At 39.6% G+C, this 16,387-nt stretch overlaps 1 protein-coding gene across 1 annotated transcript in view; it reads left to right on the plus strand.

Annotated features, from left to right (window-relative positions):
* Positions 1-16,387, plus strand: part of FRAS1 (Fraser extracellular matrix complex subunit 1) — a 680,896-nt gene that overhangs the window by 614,963 nt on the left and 49,546 nt on the right. The window contains exons 56-61 of the mRNA XM_089676214.1: positions 4,326-4,670; positions 5,286-5,446; positions 7,947-8,094; positions 9,714-9,919; positions 14,588-14,744; positions 15,850-16,050. Coding sequence (XP_089532340.1) covers positions 4,326-4,670; positions 5,286-5,446; positions 7,947-8,094; positions 9,714-9,919; positions 14,588-14,744; positions 15,850-16,050 — 1,218 coding nt within the window. The remainder of the gene's footprint in view (positions 1-4,325; positions 4,671-5,285; positions 5,447-7,946; positions 8,095-9,713; positions 9,920-14,587; positions 14,745-15,849; positions 16,051-16,387) is intronic.

Genomic DNA, 16,387 nt, shown 5'->3' on the forward strand with positions numbered 1-16,387 from the left:
TCAAAAAACTCGCCATGCATGTTATGAAATATGTCGGAATGTCTACTTTGCAAAAAGGGGTCATTTGGGGGATATCTGTACTGTTCTGACATTCTTGGACCTCAAGAAATTAGGCCATCAGTACTTCAGGATTGATCAATTTTCAGATATATCCCATAGTTTGTGAACTCTATAACTTTCCTACAGACTAAATAATAAATACTAAGTTGGGTTATTTTCACCAAAGACAAGTAGTAGAATACATTTTGACCTAAATTTATGAAGAACAATTATTTATTTGCAAACTTTTATACCAGAAACAAAGACAAACGTGGGTTTTTTTCAAAATTGTTGGTCTTTTTTTGTTAATTTCGCAAAAAATAAAAACCTCAGCGGTGATTAAATACCACCAAAAGAAAGCTCTAGTTGTGTGAAGAAAATTATCAAATTTTAGTTTGGGTACAACGTTGTATGACCGCGCAATTGTCATTCAAAGTGTGAGAGCGCTGAAACCTGAAAAATGGCCTGGGCAGGAAGGGAGTAAAAGTGCCCGGTATGGAAGCGGTTAAAGATAGGAGAATAGAGAGATAGATTGCCAAAAGTATTGGGATACCTGCCTTTACACGCACATGAACTTTAATGGCATCCCAGTCTTAGTCCGTAGGGTTCAATATTGAGTTAGCCTACCCTTTGCAACTATATCAGCTTTAACTCTTCTGGGAAGGCTGTCTACAAGGTTTAGGAGTGTGTCTATGGGAATATTTGACCATTCTTCCAGAAACGTATTTGGTAGGTCAGGCACTGATGTCAGACAAGAAGGCCTGGCTCGCAGTTTTCACTCTAATGCATCCCAAAGGTGTTCTGTCGGGTTGAGGTCAGGACTCTCTGCAGGCCAGCCAAGTTCCTCCACCCCAAACTCACTCATCCATATCTTTATGGACCTTGCTTTGTGCACTGGTGCGCAGTCATGTTGGAACAGGAAGGGGCCATCCCCAAACTGTTCCCACAAAGTTGGGATCATGAAATTGTCCAAAATGTCTTGGTATGCTGACATCTTAAGAGTTCCCTTCACTGGAACTAAGAGGCCAAGCCCAACCCCTGAAAAACAACCCCACGCCAAACTTTACACTTGGCACAATGCAGTCAGGCAAGTGCAATTCTCCTGGCAACCGCCAGACCCAGACGCATCCCTCAGATTGCCAGGTAGAGAAGCGTGATTCATCGCTCCAGAAAACATGTCTCCACTGCTCTAGAGTCCAGTGTCGGCGTGGTTTCCACCACTGCATCTGATGCTTTGCATTGCACTTGGTGAAGTAAGGCTTAAATGCAGCTGCTCGGCCATAGAAACCCATTCCATGAAGCTCTCTACACACTGTTGTTGTGCCTAACTGAAAGCCACACAAAGTTTGGAGGTCTTTAACTATTGACTCTGCAGAGTTGGCAACTTCTGCTCTGCACACTGTGCACTTCAGCATGCGCTGGCCCCACTCTGTCATGGTGGTTTAGTTGGTTTGTGGTTTAGTTTCTGTTGTTCCCAGTTGCTTCCACTTTGTTATTATACCACTAAAAGTTGACTGTGGAATATTTATTAGCAAGGAAATGTCATGTATGGAGTTATTGCACAGGTGGCAACCTATCACAGTACCATGCTTGAATTTAGTGAGCTTCTGAGAGCGACCCATTCTTTGTAGAAGTAGTCTGCATGCCTAGGTGCTTGATTTTATACACCTGTGGCCGTGTAGGTGATTGTAACACCTGAATCCAATGATTTGGAGGGGTGTCCCAATACCTCTGGCAATATAGTGTAAGTCACTCCTCTTATTTACTTCTTTTTGTACATGTCAGATTAGGCTGTTGAGCTATGTAAACAGGCTGTACACCAAAGGGTCAGACTGCAATACAGAGCAGATATGGATAGCATGTAAAACACCAAGAAAGGAGCTAAGGATAATCCTGACATACAGTATACCCATTGGTGGATATCATTACAAAATGGGGTTATACACTGCTGTACATCTCTAACTTCCAAGTGGTATTTCCACCCTTTAAGGGGTAACTTTTTTTATTGCAGCAATTTAGCAATTTCAAAGTGAATTCCCATAAATCATTTGTGTTAGACATCACCCTACCCCAGGGTAAACAATAGCACCTGGCCAACTCCTTCCCCTTCAATGGGCCTTCACCTTTATTCCATACCTTGGAATTTATATTCTTGTGAACCTGTGTGACCTTTATTATTTAAATTTGTGCCCCCCCCCCCCAAGCAGATACACTTAGTAAACTCAAGATCTGGTCCCTTAAACGTCACTTGTGATTTTGATTGATTTGTAAGATGGATGTTGTGTCCCATTTACTCTATTTCTATTTCTTTCAAACAATTCTTATAACTTTGCTCTGGCATTGTTATGCTACACCTGGGCAGTATGCTTCAGCTAGATTATGCTATAATGTCTGGTACTATGGAAATAAGCTGATGGTTTGAGCCTTACACATAGCGAATTATACCATAAATCATCCCTTTTAACGCACACTTTAGACTGGATATTCCATAGCGAGGATAAAGTATGAGTATCCTTGGAAGAATCTCGATCGCCTTTTTTGCATTGCAGTAACCAAGGAATCACAGCTGTGAGCCCATAAGTAACTTCATACAAGTCGCTTCTGAGTTTATTAGTTGCAGGAGGGGTGGGTTAACGGGTGATCCTTGGTCACTTCCTGCTCTTAGTTACCGCCATTGGCCGTGGTCCTGGGCTCCCTGGAGGAATAGGAGTGCCTGGGAACCACCTCTGTAACCTGTGAAAGGGGGAGGCTCTAGAACCACACAGAGCAGAGAAGGGTTAAAGATCACTTTTCATGTTAACTCATTAACACCGATCCTAGGGAACCCAATGTTCACCTTAGGGCTGATTTGCACTCTCTTTCTTACCTGGTCCCAGAGATCACTATCTTTAGTCTGAAATGCACTTTGCAATGCCTAACTGAAATAGTTATATGCCCTTACCTCTACTTTTGCCTCTTTCCTAAACACTTGCAGTACATACAAATTTGAGCATTTGCCACATCCTTTTCCAAGCTGTTTTCATATAGAAATCTCACCTCATTTAAAACCCTTATGTCTATATAGAGACAAACCTACACATCTTGCTTTATAACTATACACCATCTTGTTGTCTCACACATTCCCCAATGTGCCCTTCTTTGCATAGGAAAAAGATATGCATAGGAAAAGGAATTAGGCCACAAGTTTTCTGAAGACAACCTGGTAAAGACATTCGTCTTGATCCATAAAGCTATGAACAAGAACTATAAAATTCTCACGCGCAGATACCGCTATTGTGCTACCATTCATACCAGTTATTCATCTGTATCAAGGCTTTCCTATAGATACTACTGAGAACCTGGGACCATGCTACAGTATATATATGGTGGGATTGCCCCTGATCAATCTGACCCCCTCTCAGGATTGCCCCTGATCTGATTGACCCCCTCTCAGTAGCCAAAAAAGGACTCCTGTGCTTCTTTCTTTAGGCTGCTAGGAATGTAATTCCAAGACACTGGAATTCTACCTATGCCCTTACCATGGTCGAGTGGAGTGCTCAATTGGCCCGCTTACAGCACTTGGAAATACAAACAGCAAAACATCATGGTACTCCGCATACATCGTTATATGGACCATTTGGATTGTCTTCTTAAGTTTGTTGTGTTTTTGTGACATTATTTCTTAAGTGAACATGCCAGAACTGATGGAAAGGGGCTGTTCGACATTACTTACCCACACTATGCCAACAATATCTCTGCTCAAATGTACAACATAATTATGCCACATCAAGCATCGATAGCTGTATCTTGTACTGTGGCTCCCAATTTTACTTGGGTGGCACCCTGTTTTCTATAAAAAGGAGCTAAAAAACGTACCCGGTGACTACATAGAACTATTTATATGGAACATTTTATATTTACCTGATTTATTGTATTTTTAGTATCCAATAAAATAAAATAACAAATACAATCCCCATTGAAATCACCTTAATTTTGTCATTAGCATTACATTAGATAAACTGCATGGAATATAACACAATTGTCTCTTTACTACTGTGAGCTAGAAGGCAGGACTTTGGCTGCTTAGTAATTGCCATTTAACACCTAACATTTAATTTTTGATGCTTATGAACCATGTGTACCTGTTCATCAATGCTGGCATGTATGCTTTATCTCAATGTTTTTTGTTTTTTTGTAAAGATTTTTTATAGGTTAAAATAGCAGGGGAAACTGTGGAGTGTCCTCTTGTGTGTTTTATATGGGTTATTAATTTAACTAATTGCGTGCTTGTTCTTTATTGTAAATAGGTGATCCTGGAAGTGTTGTTTCTGCTATTTGCTACACAATACCAAAATCCGCTAAGGGGAGCAGCCCTTATGCTCTTGAATCAGGCTCAGACTTTAAATCTAGGGCAATGACCAGTGAAAATCGTGTCGTTTTTGGGCCTGGAGTTACAATGTCCACCTGTGATGTCAAAGTGATTGATGACAGTGAATATGAAGATGAGGAAGAATTTGAGCTAGCCCTTGCTGATACGTCTGAAAATGCAAGAATTGGCAACATTGCTGCAGCCAGAGTTGTTATCGAAGGACCGAATGATGCTTCAACAGTCTCATTAGGAAATGCCACCTTTACTGTTAGTGAAGACATAGGTATAAATATGCTTTTGTACACTGAAATTATTTGGTTTCTCTTAATAAATATCAGTATTTGCTGGGATTTCTATCCTGACTACCTTAAAAATGTACAGTTTAAATCTATACATACTAGTAATCCCCCTTTGTATATTGTTTATATAGCTTTATTGGGGGGGAATAGCTTTCCAATATTCCAGAAGGTTGTGGAATGACCTTCATGGTAGAAGTGAATCTTCCTGCTTTCTTTTTAATTCTTTCCTGCTTTCTAATATTTTCTTGCTGTGGATGCCAGTTTTATGGTGTAATGGAGATGCCTGCTCAGATGCGGCCTAGGGAATGCCAGAGAGAGGAATTTTATAGCTGAGTGAAGTACCCTACAAAGATGTCTTTTAGGGGTTCTACTGCATTACAGTGTATACCAGTGTGTTTCTCCTTGTATTAGTAACTGCACAAGGGAAAATTATGCAATGTCATAGATTATGCTGTTGAGCATATTTGACCTGCTGCATGTCACAATTATAACTGAGCTGTGTTCTGGTTGTGTCATTTTATATGTTTCACTCTCTCTATTTTGTATGTAATATCTTACAGAATTCTGCTAATGGCCAAAAATGTACTCTTCTCCTACAGGCTCTATTGACATTCCCGTTCTTCGAAGTGGACCTGACCTTTCAGTGCCAACATCAGTATGGTGTGCCACTCGCCCTTCAGATCCACCCTCGGCTACTCCAGGCATTGATTATATCCCTAGCTCCAAGAAAATTGAATTTAGACCTGGTAAAACAATTGAGGTATGTAAAAACAGTATCTTTTAAGATTTTGATAAATTCATCTGAAAAAATAGTAGATACATTAGAAATAAAAACATACAAAAGGAATTATTTGCACAAAGACAGACTTGTTGTGTACATGTATCTGGCACTACTGTGCATGGTTCTCAAGGGCATGGAACCTGTCAAAGCCACCATTACAACAAACAAATTGAAATTTCCATGGCTGCAACTATCATTCTCCTCAGAATGCTTCCATAGTCTTTCTTCTACACTAACTTCAAGCCTGGGAGAGATGTTGCAGCTGAATGAGGAAGTGGAGCCAGATTCTGCAGAGCAATTAAATTTAATCTAGTTCCAAAATAAAAAGCCCTTTAAACATACATTTGAAGTTATTTTATGCAAAAATGTTCACAAAATTCTTAGATATATGTTTAAAAGTTGCAAAATATTTTGTATTAAGGCTATCTATGTCCAATTGGGAATATGTTCCTTCATTTGTCCCAAAACCACAACAGGAAGACAGTGGAAATCTCTCTTAAGTGAGTGGCAATCTCCTTTCAGATGGTTTTCAGCAGAACAGGTTTCCTCACTGGAAAATTTCCCCTCCTAGAACGGGACTAACAGAGAGGGTGAATCTTCCAGTGGGGAACTAGACAGTAGTAAAAACCTGAAGGAGGTTTTATTATCCAAAGCTAAAAAACAAAAAATGAACATAGAGATACAATTTACATGAATTTAGTTTAGTAGAGAGCATAGCTTAAAGTGGAATGCCAGTCAAAACCTCACTAACGCTAAACCTACTCCCATCTCCATTCTAAGCCTATTCTATCTAACCCTGTTATGAAAAGATCCCTATACTTACCTCTTCTGATGCCACTTGTGTCCAGTCCCAGGCTAAGCTGTCAGCAGTGGCTGCTGTGTAGAGGAGAGGCAGTCAACAAAGGATGCCCCATAGTATGTCTATGGGTGATGTCATATCCTAGGCATTTCCCAGCTGATGTCGGCTTTCTCCTGTACACAGAAGCCACCAATGAAGACAGGACTGGAGCAGCTTCAGAATAGGTAAGTATTGCAATCTTTTTTTTTTTTTACAAGCTTAGATAGAATAATCTTAGAATGAGGGTGGGAGTAGGTTTAGCATTAAGTGAAGTTTTGACTGGAATTCCATTTTAAGGAAGCTACCAACTGTTGCTTTTGGCTACCATAAATTAGATAAGATGGTTCCACTAGAGTTATAGAAAAGTTAAATTTTTCTTTTTTTTCTTGGGGTGGGAGTAATTTTACATGCATACCTATTAATATTATTGTAACCTTGATAATTCACATTAAAAGATAATTTCACCTTTAAGAAAAATGCAATCTCAGGCCCCTACAGACTCCGCCTGCAACTTGCCTGCCCATACCTCCATACAGGCAGTTACAAAGCTGGAGGAAGTGTGAATGAACTATGAGAGCCCTCTCAGTTCATTGAGAACTACAAGTCGTCTGCCACAGTTGCTGGAAGGAATAACGCAGCTGTGTAAGTGGAGACCCGCACAGCTGCGCTGATTTTGAAAATTGACAGCAGGTGTGGGAGGAAGATCCCTGGGGAAGGACATAGAGTGTGTTCCAAACATTCATTATATTGCAGCTTAACAATTCTTAGGTTTGGTGGCTGCATTAGCTTTCTTTTTAGGCTTTCTGTCCTTTATTTTTATTTGGCAATCCAGCTAGTAAATCTGTTATTTCTCTACAGAACAGGCTGTCCCCAGATGTATCAGTTTAGTGTTGAGACAAACCATTTACCAGTGAGAGGGGTGCTTACAATGATCAGCTTTTAGCTGGTGTAACTGCTTATAAAGTATTGGCTGGAGTGTGGCTTCAATTTGTTAGTTCAAAAGACTGCTGTCCAAATGTGCCCCTGTGCTCCTTCATCTAGAATGGGGGCACTCTAATACAGGAGCTGTGTTACTGGCTACATCATTAGTTGAAAACAGTTGAAAACAGAGGGAAAAAGCCTAAAAAATAAAACTAAATCAGACACCAACATTTAAGGATTGGCAAGCTACAATATATAAAATTTTGGTTTGGAGTTCAATACCCCTTTAAGTTTAATGGTCCTTTAGGTTATTTTCTGGTTAGTCTAATTTTTGTAATGGATTATAAGCTTCCCTACTTTTAAGGAATAAGGTCTCTTTAAAGAAAAAATCCATTACACTATGAGTGTGTTCTTGTAAACCTCTAATTTGTTTAGAACATTTAAAGAATACAGTAGAGACATGCCTAGCTTTACTCTATGACAGCTTTAATTAAAGTGTCCACATTAAAATGCTGTGGAGGTGGTTAGGAAAGCACTGCACTTTTTGTATAGCATTAACATTTTTATTTTAAAGTTATTTCATCTGGTAAAGTTATTTTGAATTGTTATGTGTACAATCAAATACAGTTGTTAGGTTTTAAACCTGTTCACAGTAGGTGAGTACTGGTAATAATGTAATGAATAGAATATATGTGACTTTTACTTATTTCTGTGTTACAGCACTGCACTCTAACAATCCTTGATGACACGCAGCACCCAGTTATTGAAGGACTGGAAACCTTTATTGTATTTTTAAGCTCTGCACAAGGGGCTGAACTGATCAAACCATTTGAAGCCACCATTACCATTAACGATACCTTTCAGGATGGTATTATACTTTGTTTTGTTGTTTAAATTAATTATTTTTATCTCACTGGATATTCTGTTGCTGTTCACAGAGCACATAGAACCACTTAGATCACTCCTCACCCTGGAGGCTGATTACAATATATGCACCTATCACAAACAGAGGGCAGTTTTGAATAGAAACAAATCATCATATGAGTAATTCTTTGAACTGAGGGAGGCGACGTGGCTAGAACAAACTCCATGCATATCGTACCACTGGTAGAAACTGCAAGCCCACAGTTTTAGCCATACAATCACTACACTACCCATATCAAAAGAATGTCCCTGAGATTGTGTGAGAAGCAGAGGTGGACTGACAACTCATGGCGCCCCCGGGCAATAGGGGATCATGGGGCCCCTGTGTCCTTGCCCACACTCAAACCACCCCCAAAAAAGTCTATGAAAGGTACCAGGGGCATCTCATGGGGTCCCCTACTGACCCCGGGCCCTCGGGCAGTGCCCGAATGCCAGAATGGTCAGTCCACCCCTAGTGGGAACATGTAAAAAACAAAGAATGTTATCTGGGACAGCATTTCTACAGTGGACAAGAGAATTATTAAACAAGAGGAGTATTAAACCAAATGCTAGCTAGCTTTACAGTTAGTTGAATTACATCTTTTGGTTCTCTCCCCTGCCTCTCTCCTATCATGACAATCCTAGTTAGCTCTGCCACCAGTGAAAACGTGGTATTTTGTTGTCTTTATATCCTACTCAAAAGAATAAAATGATGTACCAAATGATTGTCCATACTGTTAAAGTAGATGTAGGCTTAATCATTAAGGTCCATAAAGGCTTTATGTTATGTAATTTCAATGCTGAGTATCTAAAATCTTGCAAGATGACACTTTAAAAGAGAAGTATTGGATTCTGTAAAAAAAATTAATTTTATATATATGTATATATATACACACTCTCACCTAAGTCAATCAATCCAATGTTGCATCTGAACCCCCCCCCCCCCCCCAAGACCGCTGATCTCTCGGTTCTCAGTCTTCACTGAGCAGACAGTCGGTAACTGTCAGACACTGGCTCTCTGCTCTGTCCCTTCAGTGCTCACTGGAGTGCCAGACCAAGGAGGGGACGGGAACAGCTGGCTCAGGCTATCCGTAGCATGCTGAGTGACATAAGTGCACTCCTGTGATCCATAGGAGAAGTGGGGCCAAAAAAACTTTGGCCATACTTCTTTAAATTATTAAAAAATTATTATTTAGCTACAGTTTACATGTATTGTATTGATACTTTTAGTATTTATTATCATTTTAATTCATTTCATAATGACAAATGATAATTTAATATACGTAGGCATGCAAAGTTTAGGCATGCCAAATAGGACATTTACTACATTTATAAAGAAATGGTGTTTTTTTTTTTATATGGATGCAATCCACACACAACTGCTTGGTATCTTTTAGACTCAAGTTAGAACACATAGTTAGAATAAAACCCTTTACCCATGTTAGGCTGTAGATAGTGTTCCATTTTAACTTCTATGTTATCTTTTGCACTTGAACCGCTTTTATCCTCACTTTTTAAGAAATTTTATGTTATTTGTTTGGTTGTTATGAACACATTTTTATCTAATTTTTGGTTTCCTTATAGTCCCCAGTATGCAGTTCAGTAAGGATGTATTGACAGTGAAGGAAAAGGATGGATTGCTTCATGTTCCTATTATACGTACTGGGGATCTGAGTTATGAATCCTCGGTGCGTTGTTACACGCAGTCTCAGTCTGCACAAGTGATGGATGACTTTGAAGAGAGAAGAAATTCTGATGATTCCCGCATTACATTTCTTAAAGGAGAAAAAGTAAGCATATAAATGACTGCTGGGTAATCAAGCCATCCTTGTTTGTATGCCACACCATACCATAGCCCTATTCATGTAACTGTTTTGAGATTATTTATTAAGGCAAAGAGCATTGTGAAAAGTAGAGTAACCCATAGCATCCAATCAGAATTCATCTGTTATTGTTCTGACTAAAGAAAACTGAATTGTTCTTTGCATTCAAGTATTAAGTGTGCTTTTGTTGAGGTTAACAACTCCATTGTTCCTTAGTCATAGCAACTGTCCTTTATAAGCAGATGGAATGACCATAATGCTTGTCACAGTCTATGGTTACGTGCATTCTTTTACATGAGACAAAGCAGCAAGGGTGCACTAGTCTAGTAGTTTACCAAAGGCACCATTTATTAAAAGAATACTTTTTAAAGCAGCAGTTGCACCTTTAAAACTTTATACAACCTGTGGCACAGACATATATATTTTCTTGATCTAGTTATTCAAAGGGTTAGAATCAATATACCGTATATACAGTCAGGTCCATAAATATTGGGACATCGACACAATTCTAACATTTTTGGCTCTATACACCACCACAATGGATTTGAAATGAAACGAACAAGATGTGCTTTAACTGCAGACTGTCAGCTTTAATTTGGTATTTACATCCAAATCAGGTGAACGGTGTAGGAATTACAACAGTTTGCATATGTGCCTCCCACTTGTTAGCGGACCAAAAGTAATGGGACAGAATAATAATCATAAATCAAACTTTCACTTTTTAATACTTGGTTGCAAATCCTTTGCAGTCAATTACAGCCTGAAGTCTGGAACGCATAGACATCACCAGACGCTGGGTTTCATCCCTGGTGATGCTCTGCCAGGCCTCTACTGCAACTGTCTTAAGTTCCTGCTTGTTCTTGGGGCATTTTCCCTTCAGTTTTGTCTTCAGCAAGTGAAATGCATGCTCAATCGGATTCAGGTCAGGTGATTGACTTGGCCATTGCATACCATTCTACTTCTTTCCCTTAAAAAACTCTTTGGTTGCTTTTGCAGTATGCTTTGGGTCGTTGTCCATCTGCACTGTAAAGCGGCGTCCAATGAGTTCTGAAGCATTTGGCTGAATATGAGCAGATAATATTGCCCGAAACACTTCAGAATTCATCCTGCTGCTTTTGTCAGCAGTCACATTATCAATAAATACAAGAGAACCAGTTCCATTGGCAGCCATACTGCCCACGCCATGACACTACCACCACCATGCTTCACTGATGAGGTGGTATGCTTAGGATCATGAGCAGTTCCTTTCCTTCTCCATACTCTTCTCTTCCCATCACTCTGGTACAAGTTGATCTTGGTCTCATCTGTCCATAGGATGTTGTTCCAGAACTGTGAAGGCTTTTTAGATGTCGCTTGGCAAATTCTAATCTGGCCTTCCTGTTTTTGAGGCTCACGAATGGTTTACATCTTGTGGTGAACCCTCTGTATTCACTCTGGTGAAGTCTTCTCTTGATTGTTGACTTTGACACACACACACACCTACCTCCTGGAGAGTGTTCTTGATCTGGCCAACTGGTGTGAAGGGTGTTTTCTTCACCAGGGAAAGAATTCTTCAGTCATCCACCACAGTTGTTTTCCGTGGTCTTCCGGGTCTTTTGGTGTTGCTGAGCTCACCGGTGCGTTCCTTCTTTTTAAGAATGTTCCAAACAGTTGTTTTGGCCACGCGTAATGTTTTTGCTATCTCTCTGATGGGTTTGTTTTGTTTTTTCAGCCTAATGATGGCTTGCTTCACTGATAGTGACAGCTCTTTGGATCTCATCTTGAGAGTTGACAGCAACAGATTCCAAATGCAAATAGCACATTTGAAATGAACTCTGGACCTTTTATCTGCTCATTGTAATTGGGATAATGAGGGAATAACACACACCTGGCCATGGAACAGCTGAGAAGCCAATTGTCCCATTACTTTTGGTCCCTTAACAAGTGGGAGGCATCACCAGGGATGAAACCCAGCGTCTGGTGATGTCTATGCGTTCCAGACTTCAGGCTGTAATTGACTGCAAAGGACTTGCAACCAAGTATTAAAAAGTGAAAGTTTGATTTATGATTATTATTCTGTCCCATTACTTTTGGTCCGTTAACAAGTGGGAGGCACATATGCAAACTGTTGTAATTCCTACAACGTTCACCTGATTTGGATGTAAATACCCTCAAATTAAAGCTGACAGTCTGTAGTTAAAGCACATCTTATTTGTTTCATTTCAAATCCATTGTGGTGGTGTATAGAGCCAAAAATGTTAGAATTGTGTCGATGTCCCAATATTTCTGGACCTTTCTGTATGTGATTTACAGTTGCAAGAAAAAGTATGTGAACCCCTTGGGATTACGTGGAGTTTTGCATGAATTGGGCATAAAATGTGCTCTGAACGTCATCTAAGTCACAACAATAGAAGAACACAGTCTGCTGAACATAATACTACACAAACATTAGACGTTGCCATGGTTTCATTGCACATAACATGTAAACATTCACAGTGCAGGGAGGAAGAAGTATGTGAACCTTTGGACTTAATAACTAGTTGACCCTCCTTTGGCAGCAATAACCTCAACCAAACGTTTCCTGTAGTTGCAGATCAGACCTGCACAACGATCTGGAGTAATTTTGGACCGCTCCTCTTCACAAAACTGTTTCAGTGTAGCAATATTCTTGGGATGTCTGTTGTGAATGGCTCTCTTAAGGTCATGCCACAGCATTTCAATCGGGTTGAGGTCAGGACTGTGACTGGGCCACTCCAGAAGGCGTATTCTGTGCTGTTGCAGCCATTATTTTGTTGAATTACTTGTATGCTTTGGGTCATTGTCCTGTTGCATCACCCATCCTCTGCGGAGCTTCAGTTGGCAGACAGATGGTCGTACGTTTTCCTGCAAAATGTCTTGATAAACTCTGGAATTCATTTTCCCATAAATGACAACAATCCATCCAGGCCCTGAGGCAGCAAAGCAGCCCCAAACCATGATGCTTCCTCCGCCATGTTTTACAGTGGGGATGAGGTTTTGATGTTGGTGTGCTGTGCTTTTTTTTTCTCCACACATAGTGTTGTGTGTTCTTCCCAAACAACTCAATCTTGGTTTCATCTGTCCACAGTATATTTTGCCAGTAGTGCTGTGGAACATCCAGGTGCTCTTTTGGAAACTTCAAACGTGCTGCAATATTCTTTTTGGACAGCAATGGCTTCCTCCGTCGTGTCCTCCCATGTACTCCATTCTTGTTTAATGTTTTCCTTATTGTAGATGTGTCAACAAAAATGTTAGCATGTGCCAGAGATTTCTGTAGGTCTTTAGCTGACACTCTGGGATTCTTCTTTACCTCATGCAGCATTCTGCGCTGTGCTCTTGCAGTCATTTTTACAGGACGACCACGCCTAGGGAGAGTAGCAACAGTGCTAAACTTTCTCCATTTGTAGACAGTCTGTCTTACCATGGACACATGAACATCAAGGCTTTTGGAGATACTTTTGTAACCGTTTCCAGCTTCATGCAAGTCAACAATTCTTGATCGTAGGTTTCTGAAAGCTCTTTTCTGTGAGGCATGGTTTACATCAGACAGTGCTTCTTGAAACCAGTAAACCCAAAACAGGTGTGTGTTTTTTAAGGGCAGGACAGCTGTCAGCAACACATCCGATATCATCACACTGATTGGAGTCAAGGTTGGCTCACTCCTGGCTCCAGTTAGCTCTGCGAGAAGTCATTAAGCTAGGGCCTCACATACTTTTTCCTCCCTGCACTGTGAATGTTTACATGTTATGTCCAATTAAACCATGGCAACATCTAATGTTTGTGTAGTATTATGTTCAGCAGACTGTGTTCTTCTATTGTTGTGACTTAGATGATGTTCAGAGCACATTTTATGCCCAATTCATGCAAAACTCCACGTAATCCCAAGGGGTTCACATACTTTTTCTTGCAACTGTATAACACATAACACACTGGTATGGGGTGTAGCCTACTTGTCAGTTTTAACTACCTACATAATATATAAATCAGCAATGGGTAAGCAGACATTCAGATCTGAAGAGGGGTTACCATCAAAACACATCAGCGTCTGCTACACATTTATGTGCGATGCCATTTGTGCCAATCTGGGGCCATAAGCAGTGGCTTTAGTTGAAGCTTCTTCTGCTTAATATTAAAAGCATAAAACTCATTTATGCTTGTGTTCATATTTTATCTATTCATTTTTATTAAATAGTGCCTTTGGTGGTGCACTAGGCTGGTTCACCCTTCTTGTTTAGAGTCATGCAGTGTTTTGGATTGACCCTGTCTGATGAGGGCTGCAAGGTGTAGTGGGTACCTGGTAACCTACAGAACGTCTAAGTCAATAAGAGCAGTAGTGGTGAACATTGATTGTCATTCATCTACCACACACACATCACGCTTGAGTGCAGAAGAGTTTCTTGTATTTTTGACATGCATGCAGAAACATCTGTTGACATGCTGCAAAAAAGTATATATAATATCTTACAGTTTTTAATAGCAGTAAAATAATAAATGAAAAAATAAATAGTATTTTATGCATAGGCTTAATCCACACCCCATAATGTCGTGTTGTAGTCAAATATGTACCCCTTGGTTTCATGGGCCCCTTGCTTTTGCACACATATAATAACTAACATAGTTACGTATTTTTGTGAATAGGTGAAAAACTGCACAGTTGTCATCAATGATGACTCAGTATTTGAACCAGAGGAACAGTTTAAGATTTATCTTGGCAATCCACTTGGCAGTCATTGGAGTGGAGCCAGGATCGGGAAGATTGATATGGCCACCATTACTATCTCTAATGATGAGGACGGTAAGTGCTGAATATAAATGGAATCCATTACTAATACAGGTGTTTAAGTTATATGCAGTAAATAACTGTATTCCTAGTTAAAATAAACATAACCCTTCTGTGCCAAGTAAAAATAAATACCCCAAAATGAAAGTGTGAGACACATAACTAATCAGCAGCTATATATATATATGTATAAATCAAACCTAAAAGATATAAATAAAAAAACAATACAGCACTAATAAAAACAAATAATGAATAAAGAATCTATAAACTCCTTAAGTGATGCGTTTAAATGTGAATGCAACATGCACAGAAAAAAATATATGTATGTGCAACAAACGTCTAATGGTGTACAGTCCTTAAATTTCCTCCACTAAACAAATTAAATAAATTAATACTGTATGTGCATCGATAAAAAACATTAAATGTTGTATAGTCTTTAAATTTCTTCCATCACGTGATAATGCAGGAAAATAATATTCAACACCAAGTGCCCTCCACCGCACTCTGGAAACACACTTACCGAAAGTGCATCACTTAAGAGTTTATAGATTCTTTATTCATTACTTGTTTTGTGACCACTGTATTGTTGTTATATTTATATATTCCTAGTTAGATACTGCTTAGCTTATCATTAATCTGTTATAGTAGACACACAGAAGACATTGGGGTTGATTTACTAAAACTGGACAGTGCAAATTGTGATGCAGCTCTGCATAGAAGCCAATCAGCGTCCATGATTTTTTATCAAAGCTTATTTGAACAAGCTGAAGTTAGAAGCTGATTGGCTACAAAACACTGCTGCACCATATTCTGAGTGCACCAGTTTTAGTAACCCCCCCCCCCCCCCCCATAGCCACAAGCCCTATTCAAATAACACAAATCAAAACATTGTGGTATAGCAAGGCTACCCTCATTGTTTTTCATATATGTACCACACAATGGGCTTTGCCAGAATGTGCTATAGTTATATTATGAAAGTACTAAACTGTTAAACAAAATGTAGGTTAGATTTTTGCCAAAGTTTCTGTAGATGTGTTAAATGTGTAGTAAATGATCACTAAATCTGCTTATAAATTAATAATAATGAATCTCAATATGATTTAAACTTTAATATTCGTAGCACCAACTATTGAATTTGAAGAGTCTACTTATCAGATTCGTGAGCCTCAAGAGCCAGATGGAGTGGCTACTTTGAACATCAAAGTAATCAGAAAGGGAGACCAAAATAGAACATCCAAAGTCCGCTGCAGCACACGAGATGGATCTGCTCAGTCTGGCGTCGATTACTATCCAAAAAGCCGAGTTCTTAAATTCAGTCCCGGTGAGTTTTTTGCCAAGAAATTATGGCAACAGGTGGCAGTAAACTTGTAAATTAAATAAAGTTTACATAATTCTATAGATCTGTGTTCAGATGAAGTAGACAGCTGCAGGAATGCAGGGGGGATCCAGGGTCAGAAAAAAAAGTTGGAAGTAATGGACAAATTTAAATGTGTCCAGAAAAGTTAATGTGGCCAGCAATAAGCCCAGCACTCCTTTCGGAACTGTGGAAATCTTCAGCCACTAATTATGCACAGGGTTTCCCTTAGATGTCATTGGGCTGTACAGTTCCTTTGCACTTTGCTGGAAAGATGCTGCGCTGCTGGAATGATGCTGCACTA

Source organism: Staurois parvus, unplaced genomic scaffold (assembly GCF_062004578.1).
Source record: "Staurois parvus isolate SC_StPar_1 unplaced genomic scaffold, SC_StPar_1.0 ptg000013l, whole genome shotgun sequence".
Classification (NCBI taxonomy): Eukaryota; Metazoa; Chordata; class Amphibia; order Anura; family Ranidae; genus Staurois; species Staurois parvus.